Raw genomic sequence first — 22,970 nt, forward strand, 5'->3', positions numbered from 1 at the left:
TCTTGAGGAGAAACATTTTGTCTCCTGTATAGACCTACTATAAAAAGCACTTTGCATTTTTAATTTTGGTACTTGTACTTTTACTTTTGATACTTAAAGTACATTTCAACACCAGATACTTTTGATACTTAAGTACTTTTAATATGAGCTACTTTAAGACTTTTACTCAAGTCATTTTCTGACGGGTGACTTCTACTTTTACCGAAGTCACTTTCAGGTAAGGAGCACGACTGGAGCGAGAGAGAACTTCTCAGATGACCACTCTAGAAAATCTCTCTCTTCTTTCACCGTCTCTCCAACCTTCTCTGAGTCTTTTCCCCCCTTTTGCGTGACGTACAGGAAGTCGCAGATACCGTGACCACGCCATACTTGTGTGTCTCCCCAGGGTGACCTCAAAGAGCGTCGAGTCGTCTGCGACCAAATTAATGGAATGAATTGGGAGGCTCTCAGCGACATCAGGTTAAGGGTGTCAGCGAGCGTAGATTTTCCAGCGAGCGCTCACTGTCTGGGGCCCGGTTCCACTCGTCGAGCAGCAGAGCGGCCTGTCACCGCAGCATTTATGATGCTTGGCCGCTCGATCAGCGGAGAACAAAGAGGCCGTGTGGCGGTGAGAAGCTGCCAACCCCGGGCAGAACGAGCTCGGTCTCGCTTTGCATCAGAGAGGCCGATTATTAGCTTTTCCATCTCATAATCACATCAACGAGATCTTGGAAGCACGCAATGATTTAGCTCTGCTTTGAGTGGAAACTTGAAAAAGGTTGGCTCTCTTTCACAACTTCATTTAGGTGTGATTGGAGGGAACAAAAGAGGTTTGGAGTTTTTTAGTTCTTAACATCTTTCAGGAAAGTAAGTTTGCATCTGAGGGTTTTCCCTTTTTCCTCCAGACAGAGACGAGCTAAATCATCTTCACCTGAGTCACTGGGGCCTCATGCTGCATTCCTATCGTATTGGGGTTAAGATAATTATAAGTTTCTGACTTCTGAAGAGCGCTTACTTTAACATCCAAGTCATAAATACAACCGGTGGAGGTCGTATTTCTCTGACATCTCTCGTATATCTCACTGAGAGGAACATGAGGAGAAATGGATGCTTCCAAATGCCCCAGTAAATGCCGCTAAACCCAGATTTTGTGAATATTAGATTTGAAATCTCCCATGTTCGATTGTCCCGATGTGAGCGTCATAATCCGACGTGCAGACCGATCAGAAGGAACACACTGACCTCAGATTTGAACCCAGTGATTTGAAGTGGTGACATGTCAAATGATGATAAAGTTATGAGACAGGAGGTTGTCTACGGAAACAAACCTTATTAGCATTAGTTGTTCTGCGGCTCAACAGCAAATAGTTTGCTAATTTGGACGCCATCTTGCAAATGCATCTTTCTGCAGAATATGCAAAACTATCCCTATTTAAGTTGTGTGAAAATTATGCTTTGAAGAGGATATTATATTATATTAATCAACTGGCTGAGTAACACGCTGTGTCTCTCCCACGAAGCAAACAATAAATCAAACTTAAAAAAAATATTTATGAAGTGTCAGAACAAGATGTAATCGGTTGTGCAAGGACAAAAACACCTTTCACAATCTCTCTCCACCCATAACGAACATTTAATGCTCAACAGTTAAGATTTAATCAAGAACAACCCTGGGAGTGTCTTCTCTCCCCGGGGCTGTTTCTGTTGAAACCCTTTGAAGAGCGGTTCAGAGCGACGATCCCCCGGGCTGATCGCCATCCACTCCCACTGAATACAGAGCCAGAGAGGATGGAAGAAGCAATATGAGCTGTGAGGGAGGGTTACATTCACCTTGACTCACAGGGCTCAGGTGGGTGACCTCAGCTCCATCTGCAGCCGGAGAGGAAATTGGGCTGAAAACTGTGAAGGCAGGAGATTCAACCGAGCAACTATTGAAATTACACTAAAGTCTGTGTTACTCTGACACAATGATTCCTTCAAGACTATCGTTACCGAACTCCACAGGAGCGGTTTTCATCACGGGAGCAGATTGGTGCACAAACACAAGAGTGACCTTTAGACGGACCCGGCTTCGTGATTAACACAACCGCGACAACAACAATGGCTCCGGTGAGAAGAGCTGACCGACGTTGGTTTATCAACAACACGGGGACAAAGGCTGCTCTCCTGTGTGTCGTTTCACGGCATAAACAACGAAGCTGCCAGAGAAATGTTCGACACAAAAAAAAATATGATGGCTGCACATTCTCAATCAGCGAGGCATCATGTGAGAGTTTGTGCGGGTGTAAGGTGGCATTGTGTGTGTGTGAGTGTGTGTGTGTGTGTATGTGTGTGTGTGTGTGTGTGTGTGTGTGAGTGTGTGTGTGTGTGTGTGTGTGTGCTGCTGCTGGTGGAATAGGTTTTTGTGTCGGCCATTGATTGTTGTTTTGTTAGGTCAAATGTCACCGGGTTGAAACAAACAAACATAAATGTAGACACTGTGAAAAGGCTGAGTCGGTGTTTTCGGTGATTCAGAGAGGCAGACAGAGCGGTGCCCGTCTAAAAAAGGGGGCTGCTGGCTTTGCAGTTATTCGGAAGGATTACGAAAGTATTAACAACATGAATATAAAATACAAAAAAGGAGACTGACAAGAATGAAACGATAAGATCTGCATTTGTATAACCGATATTTAACAAGTCAGCACAAGCCTCTTCTTGAGACTGTTCATGGGAAGATATTTCTTGAGGACATGACAGCTCAGCCAAAATGAAGCATAAACACCTTGATTGCCCCCTGGTGGCTGGCTGCAGTAAAGCTCATAAACCCTGCCTCCTCCATATTAGCAGATTGGACATGGAGATACGTCGTCTATCTTAAAATACAACTTGTGATCATGACTAGAGTTAGCTACTGGCTCTATTAGTTGTCTGGAATAACAATCTTCAATTACAGATCATAGCTGTGGAACTAATTTTAGATATTAAGTGGCTGATGGAAATTTGCTGGAAAATATCTGTGATATAATAGTGAATACGTCTATTTGCAGGAGTTATACATGTATCATGTGCATGTGTCAAAACAGACGGTAACAACTCAGATCATCCTTCTAACTCGTGCCAGAGGAAAAGGCAGGAGACAAAAAATAAAATAACAGTGGAGAAGTTCAAAGCCTAGAATTTATCCTGTGGCCCTCTGATAGATTTCTGACCCAGAATCCACCTTCAGACTCAGCAAAGACGCGACAGTGATGAAGAACAAGACTAAACAGCAGTGAAAGCAGAGACTGTGGTCATCTAGTCTATAAATGAAACATTCGTACAGTGAACTTGAGCCAGTATGAAGGAGCGGGGGCTTGTTTCCATGTGTTTGATGAAGGGAAAGGGGCTTAAGACCTGCACACACACATTTACCTGCCATTTATTATAAATGGGATGGAGACTGCATTGTTTTTAGTGTTTATCAATGACCCAATTTCCTAGATAAGACCACAAGTACCACAACTTTGAAGTAAGACAGCAAAAGACAAACAATTCAGGAACTGAAGCAGGTACATTGAGTTCAGCCATGACTGATCTGACTGTTAACATGTTTTTCTACTGTGTCACAACATAATGTCTTGTTTGATAAAGTACTGTGGAAGAATTAAGACTAAACTTTTGTTTTAATTGAAGATTCATTGTATCAGTTTTATGTAATGACCGTAGACATTGATGGAAGAGACGACAGCTCCCCGAAAGGGGAAGCCAAACCACCACCATTGCCCCCTGGTGGTTGGCTACAGTCTTAAACACTGCCTCCTCCATGTTGTTGGATGGGACACAGACCAAATTAAAAAGTAAAAATATAAAGTCAAATAGATTTTTCTCAAAGATGGTTTCTGGAATTTATCACAGCAATGTATGTTCAAGGGCTTTTTCTATCTCTAAGTTTGGTTTTAATAACTTATTTGATACCATAAGAAGGATTGACAGCTTTACTCTTGGATAGTGGAAGGAAGTGGAGACATGTCGACCATCTTTATTTACAGTCTACATCATGATGTCATGTCTGGGTCATGAAACAATGTCACATGTTTAATAAATGCCCTGTGGAATAATCACACTCTTCTTGTAATTCATCATATTGGTGTAAGCTTAAGCAGTGATCTCATCAGCACTTATATGTGATGACAGTGAGACTCACAGGAAGCTGCAGCACACGGCCTGGTCATGTAAATCAACATGTTAGCACGTATGACCACTTATGTCGACATGTGTGTGATGAGACACGACTGACCATGAATGACTGGTTTTAACTGGGCTGTTTATGACCCATCCACTCTGCACTGGTCGTCACAGGGAGCTAGAGAGTCAGCTCAGGCTACAGCTGCAGGAGGCTGACTTGTAATATTCAAATAAAACCAGGTCATAACTATTTTATTTGCACTTGTGGGAATTAAATCACTAATGAAGTCAGGACTCTTTCTGGAAGCTCTGTGTGGTCAGTGGAGCTTTTCAGTGAAAGTTCGGTGGCAATGATAATAAACTGCTACTCTGGCAGCATTGAGTACACAAGGACTAAAATGATTAGGATTAACGTTAACCCTTCTGTTATCTACTGTTAAATATTGAAATTTGACTATTTTGCATGGTAATCCGGATGCAAAATTTAAATCTTAAATTGTGAAAAACGTTTTAGAAATATTCAGAGGTGGAATTTTTACATATTTAACGTCCAGACGTGACAATCCTCTCATTGAAAGTTCCACAAGAACAGGAATAGGGTTATTTCCCATAATGTTCTACTATTGCTTTAAAGGTTGATTCACTGGTATTTACATTGACAAAATGTATCAAACTTTTGAAATCAGCAATCATGGTCTTGTCCAAAGTTTTTATTTAAGATGTAATCACAAGATTAAAAATAATTTAGCTGTAAATGACAGGCGTAGATCGGAATTGGCTTTCCGATACTTCTTGTCAGAATATCTCTCTTTGTTTCTCCGGACTTGGCAGCTCAGCAAGTCAAGACACACTCATCAAGAGTTTGCCCACGTAGTCCGAGACGAATCTACTGCGGCGTCGATATGTAAAGTCCACTGTTTTTTATGCTTCGGAGCTTCTCTGCTCGGTGCCATTAGCATCAGGGGGGGAATTGTACATCGGGTTGGTGAAGGACAGCTTGGCGTCTCTCCAGGTCGAAGACTGCTGCGGAGTAATAGACACAAAGAGACGAACATCATGTCACCGACCTCTGCGCACATAATTAGAGTGAAGGCTGAAAGGCCGAGCCAAGACACCTCACCTCCACCTCTGGCCGCCAGGGGTAGACGCTGATGGAGAGCCCCCGACCATCACTCTTCCTGGGGTTAAGCGTGGGGCAAATGCATGGTCTTTCATGAGGGGACGGGAGCTGAGAGAAGCAGAATCATGTGCGGCAATTAGAAAATGACACGAGATCGCACAGTTAAAATCGAATCGTTCCATTATGTGTCCATAACTGCAATTTTTGCTCTTTCAACCGCTCGTTTTAACGAGTGCTGGGGCAAGTGCTGCGCTGTGCAGATACCAGTTCACGCTTCTCTATTTATAACTGCGCCCTAACTGGCAGTCACATGAAAGGGAACATGTACAGACATGCCAATACAGATATAGAAAATACATACTGACACATATTAACATGTGTGTGTGTGTGTGTCTGTGTGTGTGTGTGTGTGTGTGTGTGTGTGTGTGTGTGTGTGTGTGACTGGAACATAATCCACTTGTTGGCATTAGCACATGTATTTATAGTTAAGAAAACTTTTAATCCAATTATCAGTGTGTAAAGTAAATGTGCAATATCATGAGCCTGCATTTCCTCAAGCTGTATCACATACACACACACACACACACACACACACACACACACACACACACACACACACACACACACACACACACACACACACACACACACACACACACAAAACGGAGCCATTATCCAAATGAAAGGATGTGGCTGCATCTTTCTGTGGGACGGCAGTGATATGAGTAGTTGTGGATCATAAGGTCGACAGTGGGTGGAGGCAAAAATGTGTAGATCTACTCGAGTGCAGTATGAACCATGAGCACAATTTTTCCTTGGGTAAATATTTCAACATAAGCACAAAAACATCCACAGACCAAGAAATCAATAATCCTATACATCAAAATCAATAACCCAGACATGTTTGACTTATAATAATAAATCAACCTATTGTTTTAATAGGTGTAAAAAGATAACTTGATTTGTGTAGGTGAGAGACCTGATGTCGCTCTAACAGAATTTGCTGACAATTGATTGGTCGACTCCGTGCACTGACCTCTGCTCTCCGGTCGAAGGCTGAGTCATGCATCACCCCGTAGTTCATCTGGTCAGGTTTTCTGCAGAGTCAGCAAATGCACCAATCATCACCTTCATCATTAACAGCATCGTCATCATTGTCATTGTTGTAACCATAGAGTGTTTATCAGGATGAATGACATTACAGCTCCGAAAAAAACCTCTTGATCGCCCCCTGGTGTCTGGTTGCAGCACAGGTCATGAACCCCGCCTCCTCCATGTAAGTGGATAGAGCACAGACCAAACCAAGAAGTCAAAGATGTTTTCTCTCAATTCCTATCATGGTTGTGAATGTTCATCTCTGTGGTTACGTTAGTTTGGGTTTAATTAGTTAATCTATTGAAAGGTCATGATTGACAGGTGAACAGATATCTCTGCATCATTTTTGGAGAAAGTGGAGACATGTCATCCATCTTTACACACAGCTCATGGTCGTACCCACAACTCACAATAAGTAGCATCTTCTCCTGCAGGCAGCCAGGACGCAGATGGCGACTCCAGCGACTAGCAGCAGCAGTCCAAGGGCGATGCCAGTGTACACAGCATCTACACAGAAGGGAGGTGGATGTAACTCTTGCAAAGACAAGCGGCTTCAATGAACTGCAGAGACACTGATGCAAGGAAACAGAAAGCAGATTGAGGTGAGACAGCTTGATGGAGGTGTCTTTCTTTATTACCCATCTGCGTGTCCTCTGGTTCAGGTGTCGGGGGGGAGAGAGACGGCTTCGTCCTCACGTGGCAGCGGTTCCCCGTCCATCCTGGAGAACATCTGTGTCCGGACATGGGAAACAGATCCATGATTGATACAAAGACTTTGGGAGGAAAATCAATCGTTCAAACAATATTTGTTTAGGACTTTTCAAAGTTCAAAGTTAGTGCAGGTGATTTGCAGGTGGTAACACCAAAAAGACAGTTCAGATATAAACTGTAAAAATGTAGCGATTAAACATCTGGTGATATTCTGTGTTGTTTATTTTTGTCAATAAATCCCAGAAAAAAACAAAAAAAAACAAAACACTGATCTTCTTATTTAAGATGTAAAACTTCAGGAGGAATGAAGACTGGTTGAGGACTGATTGTAATAGGGTAGAGTCTGGAAGGCTTTGAGAGAATAATGTGTAGTATTTAATCTTTTCATGGTATTTGTTGACAATATAAGACACAATAACTTCAGCTTTATCCTCTAAAAAGAGAACAAAAAAATGATAAAAGAAAAACAGATAAGAGACTATACATAAACCTTAAAGACACATATTCTTTCACACCATATTTTACTAAAGCACTATCTTGACAAATGGTGTAGGGTTTTCCTGCGGGACATCCTGGACCCGAACACGGACTAATTGCAAATAGTTTGGGGCGGTCTGGTTTGCTGCATCTCTGGAAAAGAAAAGCAAGTTCCTCTATTCCCAAACAAGGGTTGTGCTCCAAGTCCACATCTGTTCGGTATCAGCTTGATTTCCGAGCAACATTGACCTTCTAATGTGAAACACACAGCTCTCCGCAAAGCCACGTGGTGTCATTATCATTCAGAGGGGGTCAGGGCACATATTGTGTGACGGCCTGGCGATGGCAGTGGGCCGTCCCTGGCCTGCTTCCCCCCCGGTGGATCCTGCTCGACAGAGTGGAGAGACGTGACGCAAATACTGAGCCAGAGGAAGCCTCCGTGTCTCGGGCTCTGCTGCAGCAGGGCGGCTATCAGTGCTGGAACGGACACAGTTCCCCAACCGCACAGAATGACGCTGGTGAAGTGAAGTTACATAATGAGGAAGCCGCGGTGCATTTCAGCGACAAACAGCCGTAAAATAGCTTAAAATCTCATACTCCCAAAGAGTTTTCCTACTCCAGCATTTCAGTGGGATGGAATTTGCCATTACGTGACAGAATGGGACACTGGGCCACATTCAAGAATAATTTTGCATTCCAAGATGCTGGTATGAGTGACGAATGTGGTAAATGCTGCCTCTGTGGGCAGGTTCCTGTCATATAAATCGTACATGCTGCAGAGGTTTAAAGGTCCTAAGGGGTCTATTGGCAGAAATTGTAATAGTATAAATTCTAGCCATGATTTCACTAGTATGTTTCATCTAAATTGTACAAATTGCTTTTTCTGTACCCTAGAATATCCCCTTTATATTTAGATTCTTCATATTTACATCTGGACTGGTTCCTCTCTACGGAGGCCGCCATGTTTTTTACAGTAGCCCAGCCTGGACAAACTAAACACCTTTTGAGTTTTTATGACAACTGAAGGCTGCCACAGGTTCACTTTCATGCTTTGAAGAGGAGGGTGAGATTTTGTCCCCGACAGTGACTTGCATTACGACCGTGAGGCATCTGGCTGAAGGTGAGAATCTCTCTTTCAGTTTCTGACCAATCAGTGACCCCTCGTGCCCTAAGAATGGAGGCATATTCCTCCTGTTTCTCCTGCTGCACAACCCAGATACATTTTTTGGAGGAGAATGAGAACCTTCGGAAACGAGAATGAAGAAATGTGAATCTCTCAGAGAGGATTCACTGGCGCATGATGATAGCAGATGCAGCAGCAAGTCCCATTATTGCATTCTTCCTTTTCATAATGAAATATCACATCATAGATCTTCCCAGCTGCTGATGCAGAAGCTAAATTGACAAGCTTTCTAGAAAACCTCCAACAGAGCGAGCATAGAGTTTGCCTCCAATGTGTTTTTGAAAGGCAGACCGAGATTCCTATGACAACCTATAGCCAATCAGCATATTAATCTCGTTTTTTTGTGGTCTACACACTGAGGACATTGGTAGCAGGGGCCGTGTTTAAATATTTACCAGGAGAATCCATCAGAGATTCCCAGGGAAACTCTGTGCTGGTGGATAAATGAAGGCAGAACCACCCTGGTTAAGCTGTGGGGGGGGATAAGCAGATTCCCACATGCTTCATGGAGCGTGTCTATTCCAAGGAAAGAAACCAGGCTGATGGGATTTCCATGTTTTAAGTCTCACAAAGAAAGATAAAGGATGGGAGGGGGAGTGGGAAGAGGAGACATGATACTTATCTTTGTTTGTGAATGTTCATGAATGTGACCGAGTGTGTGAGGTGTGTGCGTTTGTCTGTTTATGAATGCGTGTTTGTGTGTGTGTCCCGGTGGAGTTGAACTCACGTGCAAACAGGCCCGTGTTTGTGCACGAGGCACGAGCCCCGATCCAGGCAGAACATCGGAGGACAATCTGCAAAAATAGAAATTGACCGTCTCGGCTGAATCTTGTACAAACAAATACACAGAAAAGAAAGACTTCCAAAGATTTGCCTCCACTCTGTTTCACTGGCATTTTCCATTTCTCTCTTTACCCGACAGGAGACAGAAAAACACTCAAAAAAAGTTGCTCTAACACAAGAAAATGAAATCAGTGATTGTTGCCAAGGGAAACTGAGCTGTGTGTTCTGTTCAGTCTCATCCATTAACCTCAGACACCGTCAGCTTGTACAATAAACCACAGACATGCATCCATTTTCTCCCTGCACATCTGCCGTCAAATATTCTCCCCTCTTTAAGTTGTGTGAGGACTGACTGTGGAATAATCTTCACGTTTGAAGCCCTGAAGTTCTGTTCAGCTCCTGATACAGTAACTTTGGCTCGGCAGTGGATTCTGATTGAACGAGAGGTTCGGTGTTTGTCCTGAAAATGCAGGAAAGCGGAGGATTTAATGGATTTTGGCAGCGTGCAGTAACCTGCGAGGTGTGTTCTGAAGACTAAACAGTCTGACTCGAGAATGTCCCGAGAGCCAGTGCTCCGGGTGGAAATGAGCCGCCATGAAGAGGGATTTGGCAGCACTACAGTCAGAAGTGATTCACGAGAGCATTATATAGCTGCAACAACAACTATATGTAGCCGTTAAATAGCGAAATCCATGTATTTTAAAAAGAAATCTCCTTTTATGTAAACAAACATAAAATAACTGTCTTGCTGCTAAAAAGCCATATCTAAATTGAATGTCACAAATGGTTTACATCATAGGAGGAAAATTATCTTAAAGCTGAAACTAAATATAACAATATACTGAGAAGTGAAAGGAACAGAATGAACCCTGTGTCCTGTCATGGACAATGCATAACAGCAAAAATTCTAAAAGGGGCAGGGGTTAGTGAGGATGTGTTACCATGGCAGCTGGACTCGTCGGAGTGGAACGGCAGACAGTCGGCCGAGCGGTCGCAGCGCTTCTGAAGTGGGATACAGGCAGGTGAACCCTCTTCACACACCAGTTCTCCCAGCTCGCACTGCAGCAGAGCTGTGGGACACAAAAAAAAAAAAAAGAGAAGAAGAAGCAGAGAAAATTGGTAAAATATGTCGAAGGGAGGGTGGTGGGGGCAGCGTGCATTCACAGATCACTATGAGCAGCATACTATAAAAGGGATTAGAGATTGTAAAGCTGCTTTGACACTTTTTCCTAATCTGTGGGATAATGTGTGTGTGTGTGTGTGCTTTCCTAATTTCACCCATAATGATATGAGCGTTACCAGTCTCACAAGAAGGGGATTTCAAGACATTCTTTCAGTTCTCGCATGAAAATTCAAACAATCAGGGGAGGAGAGCAACAGCTCAAACCGTTCACCAAAGTACAACGCAGATCAGTCATAGGTTAAATATGGAATAAAGTGGACAGGGACAAAACTAATTATACCACCCAGTTTTAGACAAAAACGTAAAGTTTGTCTCACTATTTCAAATAAAAAGACTAAGAATGAACAGCAACACAACTGAGCTCCCTTTAAAGTATCTAGATCTTCTGTCTATCAACAAAAAATACTGTCAGGAGTTTGGTTTGAAACTATTCCTTTTATAGTATTGTGGTGTTCAAATAGAAAATGTCTCTGGAACAAGATGAAGCTGTTGATTTGTCAAGTTGTTTAACTCAGTGACTGTCAAGTTGGAGGGAATTAATGAGAAGCTGGAAAGTAACTTTAATGGCTTTCTGACACATTCAGGCAACAGGGGTGATTCGCCAGCAGGTTTTTAACATGGGTCACAATGCAGCTCTCTCCACTGGGGATGGAGAGCACCTCTGTCAGTGCAGCTGTGCCACACAGTGAATTACATCCTCATTAAAAGCATTTTAAAAAGGCGGCTATAACCACAGGGAACCGTTATGATGTTGTAACTGCAGCAGTGTAACAGATTGCTGAGGCTTTAGCCTTGTAAGTGTATCTGTGTAGATCAGTTTTATATGTAGCAGGTTACACAATATGATCAAAACAGAATGTGCACAGCTGAATAGAGATGTGATTTCTAAGATGAAAATGAACCAACTGCATGTCAGGGACTATGAAACTTTAAACTGAAGTGAAGGTAATAACATGAATCAGTGACTCATAATTTACACCTCTAGACAAAGTAGGTGATACACTTAAGTTGTTGTTGTGCCATATATTTGTTTCTATTGCTCATCACATCGGCAGACTACTAAGATATTCTGTCCGTTTCCATCTCTGTGTCTAGTCGAAGTAATTCCTGCTTTACAAAGACAGAGAGATACTTACGGCAGCTGTACTCGTCTTCTCCGTCAGGGCAGTCGGGGACACCGTCGCAGCGCAGTATGGACGGGAGGCACTGGGAGTCTGAGCACTGGTAAAACCCAATGGGACAGAGGACCTGAGGAGGAAGAGTCCCGGGTACCAAGGCCGGACACTCTTCATCGGACTCATCAGCACAGTCGGGCTCTCCGTCGCACCTCCAGCTCTGTGGGATGCACTGGAAGGAGTAGGCACACGGGAACTGGTCCGTGCTGCAGGTCACAGGCTGGGGAGTCACTGGTCCTGTTGGGACACATAGATACAGATAAACACAGAGAGAGAAGAGCGATCTTCTTCATTGAGTTTAGCTCACACACAGCTTGAATCCTGGAGTGAGGATCTCAGAGGAATGTTTTGGGGAAACAGAGGTTTTTTAATGGCTACAGCTCAGAGAGGGAAATCAGGAGTGGAGGGAGGAAGCAACACAACGTAAAAGTAATTGCTTTCCCCCCATACTGCCCTCCATCTAGTCCCTCAATGCCGATCCAGGCTTATATATGGAGCTGGAGGGCAACAGGCTCCATTAACTCACTACACACTTCAGGAAGGTCCCCACGATTTATATGGAAACAAAGAGGATGATGGAGAACAGAAAATGTGGAAAAAGAGGAAATGGGAGAAGGTGAAAATTTGCTGGCAGGGCCGAACATGAGGAAAACCAGAAAAAGTAATTGGAGGTGTATAAGGGCACAACGACCCCAGGGAGGAAGAGTGAAGTATTATATAATAGCGTTACCTCCAACCACACACTCTGGAGTGAAGGAGACGTCGTCCAAGGCGATGTCCGTCCACATGTCTCCACCCACCTCCGCCTGGAAGGTCACTCTGAAAGATGCCGTGTTGGACAGGAGGACGTTGGCGTATGTCCACTGGTTGCCATGGTTTCCAGTGGTCGCCCACATCAGCAGACTGATACCGCTGGGTCCAACAGTGAAAACCTAGAGGTGCAGAGGGAACGTTAGGTCAGAATCAAATGAAATGATTTCAGCCTGAAAGGAAAAAACAAATATAGGTTGATATTTTATACTACATGAATATATGTTAATATTGTATAATATGCAACAGAACACAATAATGTTTTGTGCGCTTCACATTTAATTGTCGCTACAGCATCACAACAATGTAAATATTCATCAGTGGTATTTTCAGGGGATCTAGTTTAGTAAAGCATTATATTTCCCAGTGAATTTAAGAGTAGGAGAATAAAGCTATTTAATATTAAAAGGAAATACTCCACTTTCACAAGGTCTTTGGGTACAGATACTTAACTACATCCCATCACTCAACTTGTTTTAAAACAAACATCCTCCTCACATCAGTGTCAACAGCTCAGGAGAGTTTCAATTAAATCATTATGGGTCTTGTCTGTATTTATAGTCACAGAAGTGTTTACCAAATGCAAAAGACAAACAAATCTTTAGATTTAGTCGGCATTGCAGTTCCCTGACTTCTTTAACAATAATGATTTGTGAAGAGGAGAAAGTATCTCATCTTTGTCTACACGTAGTTTTTTATAGCCCACATTCTTTCTAATTAGTTTTTTTTGCTTATTTGTTGTTTTGAAATTAACCCAGCAGACAAAGACATCTAACAACGACAGGAGGTGATGGATATCTTAATAAAAGTTGTAAGGTTGATGTGCTTTGATGGATTATTTCCTGGCAGGGACACTTTCATTCCTTCCTGTGGGTATCAGGTGATTGACGGTGGGCCGCGTGGAACACAGCGAGAGGCTGAAGAAAAACAGGACAGAACATTTCTGACGAAGACAAAATTAAGCCTTCAGGTTGCCTTTGATGGATCGTCTGGCAGCGAATGACAAAAAAAGACAAACATGTTCGGAAGCTCGATGCCTGAAGAGAAAAACAAAACCACTTTGAATAGTTTATGGAAATGCAGCGGAGTTGAGATCACCTTCAGCGTTCCCATCTTGTCTGAGCCGTGCATGAAGAACCAGAAGCGCAGGTGACACAGGCCGACGCTTCCCGGAAACGGACGGATCGTCGTCAGCTTGGCAATGTCCCCTTCCCTCTGAATGGCTGAGTTCACATACAGGAAGTTCCCTCCACCGCCTTTGGGGATAAACACAGATAAAGACGCTTCACATCTGCTTTACAAGCAGAGGAATAAAATACCCACAGCTAGATCCTGCTCAACCAAGCAATTTCTGCTTTGCCTCTGGAAAAGAAATCCAATAACTTTCTGGTGCTGATTCCAATACACAATTTTTTGATAGAAGAAAGCGTTTGTGCTGCTGTGAAACGCGGCTGCCAGAAGCCAGAAGCTTCACAGATCTTCGGCGCGGCTGAGGCTGGAGGATGAGACGGCATGTGAGCCGCGCCAGAACAAAGTGTGAGTTTTCCACATGAGTTAAAGGGGATTTGAGCACAATTCAGAGCAGGCAGCAAACTGTGCTTGCACCCACAACACTGGATTTTCTTCCTCTGACTCAAAGCGATGAATAATCCAAATGAAAAAGGAAAAATACCCCAAAAATTCACATTGGAAAATGTTATTTTTTTCCTGATAAGACTTATGCGTGATGTCTGCAGAGCCATGTCTTGTCCTTTTTCATTTATGCGTGTGTATACTTTTTGCAAACAATTCAAAGTATAGAACATACACTGTATTTAAAATGGAAGTAGATTCTAGTTCTGGAAATAGAACCCAATGCTCTTTGTTCGTTTTTTTTGCATGTATTCTTTCGAATGACCAGCAAAATGCGGTTTCTATTGAAGTCTATGAGATATTAAATTGATTAATAACGTCAGTAAACATTTTCTAAAGGACTTTAACGTCTCAATCTCTGGTTTCAAGTTTTCTTCAATGCAGCATGAGGTCCATCTTGTAAGTTATGGTCCCATTGAGAGACAAATAGAGGATAAACCTTTTGTCATTCGATGGATGCAGGTATAGGTCTGTGTGCAGTGTCTATTAAGACCACGCCTTCGAAGGATGTGGCCCCTGAATTGGGAAACAGCTTTGAGGAGACCAGGCCTCCTCTGGTTCAACATGACCTATCTTTAGTCCAACATTTGTCAGGAAATTCTCAAAATATTGCCAAATGTTTTAAAAAATGAAGAACGGGTTTGACATCTAATTTACATCACAGCAAAATATCAAAACAGAAAGAAACTATTCTGCTATTCTGAGAAGCAGAACACAAGACTGTATTTTCATCAACAAATGATTAATAGTTTATCAGAATTGTTGACAGTTCATTTTTTTCCCGATCGGGCCGTGAATCTAAACCCTGTTAATAAACTGAGGCGACTCACACCTCAGCGTAACTCGCTGTCTTTCGCTTCACTCCTCTGTTTGAAGGGAAGCAAACTGTTCACGGCTAAATGGCTTCCGCCCCCTAATCAAATGAACTCATGCTTTACAAAACTGTAATTGCCTTTTTTTCCGTACTATTATTGTCCTCCTATATTTTATGTACCAGATGAGATTGAAAATTAAACGCAAAGTCACGTAGAAAAATGAAGGTTTACGTTGCCTTGTGTGGATGAGGCCAATTATAATCTCTGCTCCAGTTATTTATGCTCTGAGATTCATTTCAAATTAATCAGCAGCAAAAGAAAATCACGTTTTGACGCAGCAGCAAGATAAACAACAAGTCCGTCTCTGTTCGGCTCAGTGCGACTCAGAGTGACATTGATCAGGATGTATTATTAACTCTGCTGTCACGTACTTGTCGGAAAATCCTTTTTTACCAGCTGTCAATTTATAAATACAAAGACTCTGAGCTTCCTGAGAGCAGGAAACAAGGAGAATGTGTTCCTTAGAGAGAGCAGGGACAAACAACATGTTGGGTTTCATTCAGAGTGCTTGTATAGACATGTAATCTCTGGGAGACAAGGAGAGAGAGAGTACGGACCTGGACTGTGGTCAGAGTGAGGTCCAGCGCCTGGTGTTTCAGTCTTGTGACCTATCCTCCAATCAAAGTTATCATCAGGGTCCTGAGAAAGCTGGCACTTCTCCTCCCACTGGGTTTCATCCATGTTGAAATTGCAGGCACCTGGTGAGCCAGCTATGTGGTCTGCTCGATGACGTAAAGAGAGGGAGAGAGAGATGGAAGAAAATTGCGAGGTGTTTGGGTTAAAAGTTGTTTTTCTGCCCTGAAATCAAAAACAGTTCAGGTCCTGCGGGGATTGAAATCTATATTCCCATTTCTCGCTCACCGCAGTCTATCTCGTCTGATTCATCGGCACAGTCGGCCTTGCTGTCGCACACCAGGTGAGACTCGATGCAGCCGCCGCTGTGGCACACAAAGTCTGTGAGCGCGGGACAGCTGACCGGCGCCACGGCATCTGGGAGACAAACACAGGAACAAAGAAACCACGTCTGGAGAGGAAGCAATTACAGCCCGTGTTTGTTTTCGTCTCCTTCTATCCAGAGACAGGAGCCTGTGAAGCATTTACCGTTCAGATCGACTAAATCTTTGCAACAACGCACAACTGTATCCAATTCAAAAACGCGGCCTCCTGGCTTTGCTCCGGACCAAAGGGCAGGAGGAGCGGAGGAGACGCCGAAACCCAGGCAGACAAAAGGCCTGTGAGGGAAATCACAGCCTCTTTCCTCCGGCTCTGCCTCGGCGGTGCAGACAAGACGAAGAGAGATCAGGTGGATCAGAGGAAGTACACACACACTCACACAGCGCAATTATTTGCATGTGTGTGGATGCGTGTGTGTTCTCCTCTACTTCAAAAAGACGTTAACTGATGACTGAAATGAGGAACGAGCTGTTGGACTGCATTGCAGGAGCTTATTTCCATCACGGGATGAGCTGAAAACACATTTGGCACACGTTTAAAATTTGATGGAAGTTGTGTGCGAGTGCCAATTAGCTTTTTGGACAGACAGTTTGTCTACTTGTCAGTCCTCGCATGCACGCCTCTCAGTCTGTTTTGATTTACGTCTGCGGGTCACTGTTTACTTCTCTCCGTGTAAGTGTGTTTATAAGTGTGTGTGTCGCAAGGGAAGAGCCGGGGAAGGGGCCCGCCCGGTGTCCAGCCTTGTGCCAGGTCCCGTGTAATGTGGAACATCTGTCTCGTCCATAAACATCAAACGGCCACTGACAGCGACTGTCATCAGGCAGAAGAGACGAATCCTCTCCCTCTAAAGACATGCTCCCTCTCTCTCTCTCTCTCTCTCTCTCGCTCTCTCTCCGTGGATATACCAGCAAACTATCAGCCGGGACGATCGTAAAGTAATGTCACAGCATAATTAGATCTCGCTTTTGAAGATACGTCGGAAATACAGTTAGATAAAAGAGGAACGGAGAGAAGCAAGAGAGAAGTTTAATTTAAAACCAATATAGACTGAGATCCACTAGTTTGGAGTTTTTCTAGGCCACTTTTAAAGCTATGTTCAGTTTCCTTTAAGTGCTTTGAATAACCTCGAATTTTTTAGCTTACATCAAATTGCATTGCTTCAGAGAGCTACAAGGTTATAGGTCTATTTCCAATATGACAGTAGATGAGTTTCTCTTAGTATCGAAGTCAAATTACAGCTACTTTTAAATGAAAGAGGCAATAAGGAAGACTTGTGCTGAAGCCTTCACCCGCTGACTCTGATTACTTTGCCACATGATGAAATCTCTAGCTTTGAAAAACCTTCCACTCCACTGCTTCATTTGGGAACAATGAGATTTTGAGACACTTTTCATTAGTTCACATTTTAAACACCTAAATCAAAGATGACAGTTCAATAAAGGAACAGAAACCAATAACTTTTACTTAAAAAACACAGCTAACAAAGCTGTAGGACTTTTATTATTTTCTCTGGTGCACGGCCTTGTAGTCAACACCCAATGAACACCTTGTTCTTGGGCTCTTTCAATTAAATTATAATGCTATGATATAATTTTTGAGTTGTTGTTCCTACTGGAGTTGGTGTTTTCACGACAACACATTAAAGCACAGAAATTTCCCAATAACTATGAGAGTAAAAGAACAAGATTAAATGAGAAAAAGAATAGTAGCCAAATTTGAGTTTTTATAGGAATTAGTAGAATTGTCATTAGTATAGTTTCAGTTCATGTAAATTCCAGGGATTGGTGCAGTTCAATCTTCATTGTTGCTTTATCTTTTAACATTGTTCTTTGGATCCCTTTTTAATTTGGTTTGTTGGAGAAAGTCAAGCGGTGTAAAAAAGCAGTGTTGTGTATATATCACCTACTTGGGGCACAGTCTATGAACTCCAAGTCATCCAGGGCAGCTCCTCCGCTCACATCCCTCGAGCGAATCCCCTCAAATATCACCTCAAAGTTCCTCAGGCTCCTCAGGGGGACCTCGGCTCGGATCCACTCGTTCCCCTGGTGCCCCGTTTTATTCCACACTTCCAACAAGTCGTGGTCTTTCTGTGGAGCAGAGCAGCAGAGACACCATCACACTGGGGGTATTTCACTCGGGTTGCACCACTGTCACAGTGGATTCAAAGCTGCGGCAGAGTCAAACAGAAACTTTGAGTTTCATTAGAGTGAAGAACTTTGAGTTTAAATGAGCTGGAATGAACTCCTGGACAGACTGCTGCTGCTGAGGAGTCATTAAAGTCTCATTAGCGTAACACCACAGCAATAAGTTCCCTACCTTGAGAGCTGATGATCACACTGAGCACTGCTCTCCTTGAGTTATGGCAGTGGATTTCTTTCCTGCCACATCAGGTCAAATTTCTTGCCCAGTAACGACTTAGTAAATCTAATAACGTCCCAGTTAACTGTACTGCTGTTCCAGTAACAACCACATGGCAAGCATAGTTTTCCATCTTCAACAGGGAACCTGAGCTTTGAGTCCCACAGTTTTGCCTCGTTTGTGCATTTTTATGGTCTTTGAATTTGCATTTCAGTTCTCTGGACTTTGGATTTGGTTTAAAGGGTGGCACGGTAAACCAGTGGTTAGCACGGTCGCCTCACAGCATTTTATCATAGTCAACTTGTTCTACTCGTGTTTGTTTTCTCCGGTTTTCTCTTTGTGCTCCCTTGTCGTCTTTGTAGTTCAATGTGTTAAAAGTTGGAGTTTTCTTTCAGGTTCATACACATTCCTGTGTTTGACCTTATTTCAGTTCAGATTGCCTTGTGCCTGCCAACCTTCCATGAAACACTCGAAATCTTCAAATTCAATTACATTTCTTCACTGCTCCCATCTGCCTCCATTTGGATTCTGCTTTCTACAAACCTCACAAGAAGTCATGACGGACTTGTTGGTTTATTTCTTTTCATGAAAAAAAGACTTGTGGTCGTGCTCCTGTAAGCAACCCGGGGGCTAAACCTCGGCCAACTGAGACCAGGTGATGTGGATCTGATGAGCCTTATTGCGATTCCCTCTCTCTAAGTTACATCTATTCTGCGGAAACACACACTTTCGATCCTGCTCCTCCTCACTGAGGTGATTGCAGAGATTGTTAAAATCCACTTTATCTGAAGGTCAATATGGGAAAAGCGCTGCCTAGTTAAACCACTGAGTGTTTAATGGAGGAAAGTATAGATTTTACTACCCATCCTGCAGAAGTTCTGGACTTGAACAGTGGCCTTTGTCAGGGGCGGACATTTTGAAATGCCACACTAGATAAGCACAGGTAATAGTGCTGACGTTAACCCATGCCACTGTTTCATTATTTACATGCGCCTCTCCCACAGTGACGTGTCAAAGTGTTTGCTGTGAAGAGCGTCCTCGTCCTCTGGTCTTTTTTTAAAAGAGACATAATGACAGCACTTCTATCACATTGCATCAATAATTCAGTTTTATGGCAGTGACATGAATTATTCTCCACATGATGAAACTTTTTTCAGGGTGAACAATCGACCAGGCCACAAAAAATTGTTCCCGAAAGTTTTATGTGAAACTTGTCAAATGTTTCACTTCCAAACTACATGTCCATCTCTCACATGCACCTAAAACCAGAATTTATATCTAATAAAGACAAATTCATGATTAAAAATGTATATGTTTTACATTATTGATATGCCTGTCAAACCTCATCTTTCCCTTTGCTATTTGATATGATGCAATAATCGGAAAGAGGTGTTGAGGTGTCCTTTATTCCAATTTCAAAGCAAATGACCTCAAGTCGAAACAACAATTTGACAACTCTGGGAAACGGGACATTCTGCGGCGCGCCTGGATGCACACTAAGTAAGATATCAACCCTGCGGTACTTGAGGTTGCAAGGACTGACTCTAGTGAAAGAGAACTACTTGAAAACCAGAGGACGAGCAATGTCACTTTCGACTCTGCAGTTTGAAAGCCTATTAACGTGCACCCTTGGGTGAGGCATGCACAAGCTGTCTCCTCCACTTTAGGCCAATGGAGCCCTGGCTTGAAATAATCTTGTTACTGCTGGAGACGAGCATAGATTAACAGGCAGCCTTACAGCACGATTTATCCAGATTTATGTCACGGAGTAAAGGCTCGATCCATAAAAGCAAGCGACTGACAAGTGCATGATACGAGCATGCATCGCTCATGCCTGATGTGTGTGTGGTTGTATCAGTCCAGGCATTTATTCCTGAACTCGCAGTCAGGGCAAACGCGACCACAAATTCAGTTTGCTCAAAGTGAAAAGTGGATGTGCATTTGCATAATTTAATTGTCTTATCCCTGAGGGGGACAGTCAAGAGGCCAAAACCAGAACAAAGAAAGTTGTAATCACAATAAAATGCGTACTCTATTGAAAGTTTAAAAATCCCTAATGTCTCAGCCCATGCACTGAATGTTCCACTGAGCTGAAATCCAATTTGTATTCATAGCTTTTTCATTTTATAGAGCCGCTGGCAGCTGTTTTTTTCTGTCGACTCACCTTCAACTCATGGTGCAACTGCTTGTTCCTGCTCAGTTAAATAACGTTACAACTTAAAGGGCACATCAGGATATTGTTCTCCAGACAGGACTGTGCTTCAAATCAAGTCTATGCTAAATGAATCTGTCATGCTTGTGTTTTCCTTGGGTAGAACGACTTCTCTTTGGCTTGACAGGCAGATGCTTGACTCACCATAATGGCCCCAGTTGAACCCACTACACCAAATATAACTGTATCAAGGAGCTAATGGAAGTTTATACAGCTTCATGGTAAAGTAATTTATCTCAACCGCCAAAAGAATATATTCTGATTCAAAATACATCCGACAGCAAGTAATACAAACTGCCTCAGATCTAATATGAATAATCTGACAGAGGCAAATACAATACTGGATATCTGCACATATCAACATGACTTGCATGCAGAGGCATCATGTGTAGCTGATCTGAAAAATGTGTTTTCTGACTTCTGCACTGTTCCACGTTGACTCTGAGACTCTTTATACTCAGATGACTCTGCTGCTGAGGGCAGGTTTCAGAGTGATGAGTCTTCAGAGCAGTTCACAGACACAGTGATCTGAACAGACAGGTCTGTCGAGCCCTTTGTGAACTTCACAGGAGGGAAAGAAAAACACAAGACCCCCTCGGACTGTTAGCATCACTACCACGAATCCCTTTGTTCTTCAATCAACCTTTGGACGTGGCTCGTATCGATAGATTTTGAAAACTAACACTTTGGTAGCACTAAAATGGCACTTACTTATAGCACTCTGTTGTTTTGCTTTATTTCGAAGAAATTTTACTGTCTTGATTCTTGTTGTTCTTGGTTTGTACCCTCAGGGTTGAATGCACTTATTGTAAGTCGCTTTGGATAAAAGCGTCAGCTAAATGAAATGTAATGTAATGTATCGTATTTGCTTGAAGAGGAGATCTTGTGATGTAGAACATGTGTGTTTGTTTACGTCGCCGTTTTAACCCTTTATTTCCTGAATTTACTTCCAATTATATAAAAAAAATATTATTTTTGTTTTTGGATGTCATACAGATTCTAAATTAAGTGGAGATTGTTAATTTCAATATAACATATATAATAGATATAAAATTTAGGTATGAGGCAAATTAGCGACATTAGGCATAATGGGGCATAAACTAACCCTAACCCTAAATTTAACAAATTTTCCAGTCTCTGGTATGTAGATTATTATATTGATGCTGCTTGTGCTTGAAATTGAATAACAACATATGTTTCTGTAAAATCATTGCTGTTCCATCATTACAGTATTTCAAATACAGCTTAATATCTCAAAATAACTTGTGTGTATTCTCCACTCCGACCACTCGATGTACTTCCAATACCTTCATGTTATGTGTAGTATTTGCACCATCAGGCATTAGTGGGATAAAAAGACTGGGATGGGGTTTGAGGCAAATACGGTCATTCGTCAACAAGGGGTTAACCCAAAGCAAACGTGGAGGTTATGAAAATTTTGCACAAAGCAATAATCTGTAAGTGCTCATGTCTTTGACCCTTCTAGGTCAAATGCGCACTTAACATGGCTTGTGTGTCATGTGAGACTATATAGGGACATGATGGTGGAACGCGATATTGGTTTTTCTGTGTGTCTCTGTCTCAGGGACTCTTCACTCAATGTCTGAAATCAAACGGGACGCCCTCTCCACTCGCCACCCGCCGGCTGTGTAACTGATTCCATTGCCTCATTTTCATGTGAAGAGCTGACCTTCTTCAAAAGGCCACGTTTTCCATTTTCCACTCATGTGTGATCACGTAAAATGGTCCACAGGCATTCATCATCTCCTCCCTCTCAGACAGTCACATAATCAATCAAGCAGCCTGGCTCCGATATGGTGCAAATTGTTATTCAGTCTGCACCAGGCTTTGATGTGCAATCATTATAATAGTATTTGAGAATTTGTACAATAATTAAATTAAAAACAACATCAATAAATGCATAATCCCCATGCACATGTGTCAGACTAAGTATATGAGCTTAGTCTGAGTTTCTGCAAAGGCAAAACCTTTAGAACACAGAGCAGGCAATGTTCTATGATTCTGTCTTCGTCACGATTGCAAAAGGAAAATAAAACTAACAGCGAAGTTTATTTATCAGTGAAGCCCATAGGTTCTGATTTAAGATATTCATTTGTTAAAGTTGCAACTAGATACCACATACCTCCCCCAGAGCCAATGTTAAAGAAAGGGAGAAAAAATCCCTTCGGCAAGTCATTTTTTAATAATACTGCTGACAGACATAACCTCATAGGCTGAGATGAATAATAAATAATAAAGAATAAATAGTTGCGTCTTTAG

The 22,970-nt window shown here is 42.5% G+C and overlaps 1 protein-coding gene across 1 annotated transcript in view; it reads right to left on the reverse strand.

The window, feature by feature from the left end:
- Positions 1–5,043: 5,043 nt before the first annotated feature.
- malrd1 (MAM and LDL receptor class A domain containing 1) overlaps positions 5,044–22,970 on the reverse strand; it is a 42,224-nt gene continuing 24,297 nt past the window's right edge. The window contains exons 21-33 of the mRNA XM_061094173.1: positions 18,027–18,207; positions 16,028–16,156; positions 15,724–15,885; positions 13,758–13,915; positions 12,580–12,781; positions 11,811–12,086; positions 10,433–10,561; positions 9,436–9,502; positions 6,976–7,067; positions 6,748–6,844; positions 6,279–6,339; positions 5,243–5,350; positions 5,044–5,145 (exon numbers count right to left, since the gene is read on the reverse strand). Of these exons, the coding sequence (XP_060950156.1) occupies positions 5,044–5,145; positions 5,243–5,350; positions 6,279–6,339; positions 6,748–6,844; positions 6,976–7,067; positions 9,436–9,502; positions 10,433–10,561; positions 11,811–12,086; positions 12,580–12,781; positions 13,758–13,915; positions 15,724–15,885; positions 16,028–16,156; positions 18,027–18,207 (1,764 nt within the window). The remainder of the gene's footprint in view (positions 5,146–5,242; positions 5,351–6,278; positions 6,340–6,747; positions 6,845–6,975; positions 7,068–9,435; positions 9,503–10,432; positions 10,562–11,810; positions 12,087–12,579; positions 12,782–13,757; positions 13,916–15,723; positions 15,886–16,027; positions 16,157–18,026; positions 18,208–22,970) is intronic.

Source organism: Limanda limanda, chromosome 20, assembly GCF_963576545.1.
Source record: "Limanda limanda chromosome 20, fLimLim1.1, whole genome shotgun sequence".
NCBI lineage: Eukaryota > Metazoa > Chordata > Actinopteri > Pleuronectiformes > Pleuronectidae > Limanda > Limanda limanda.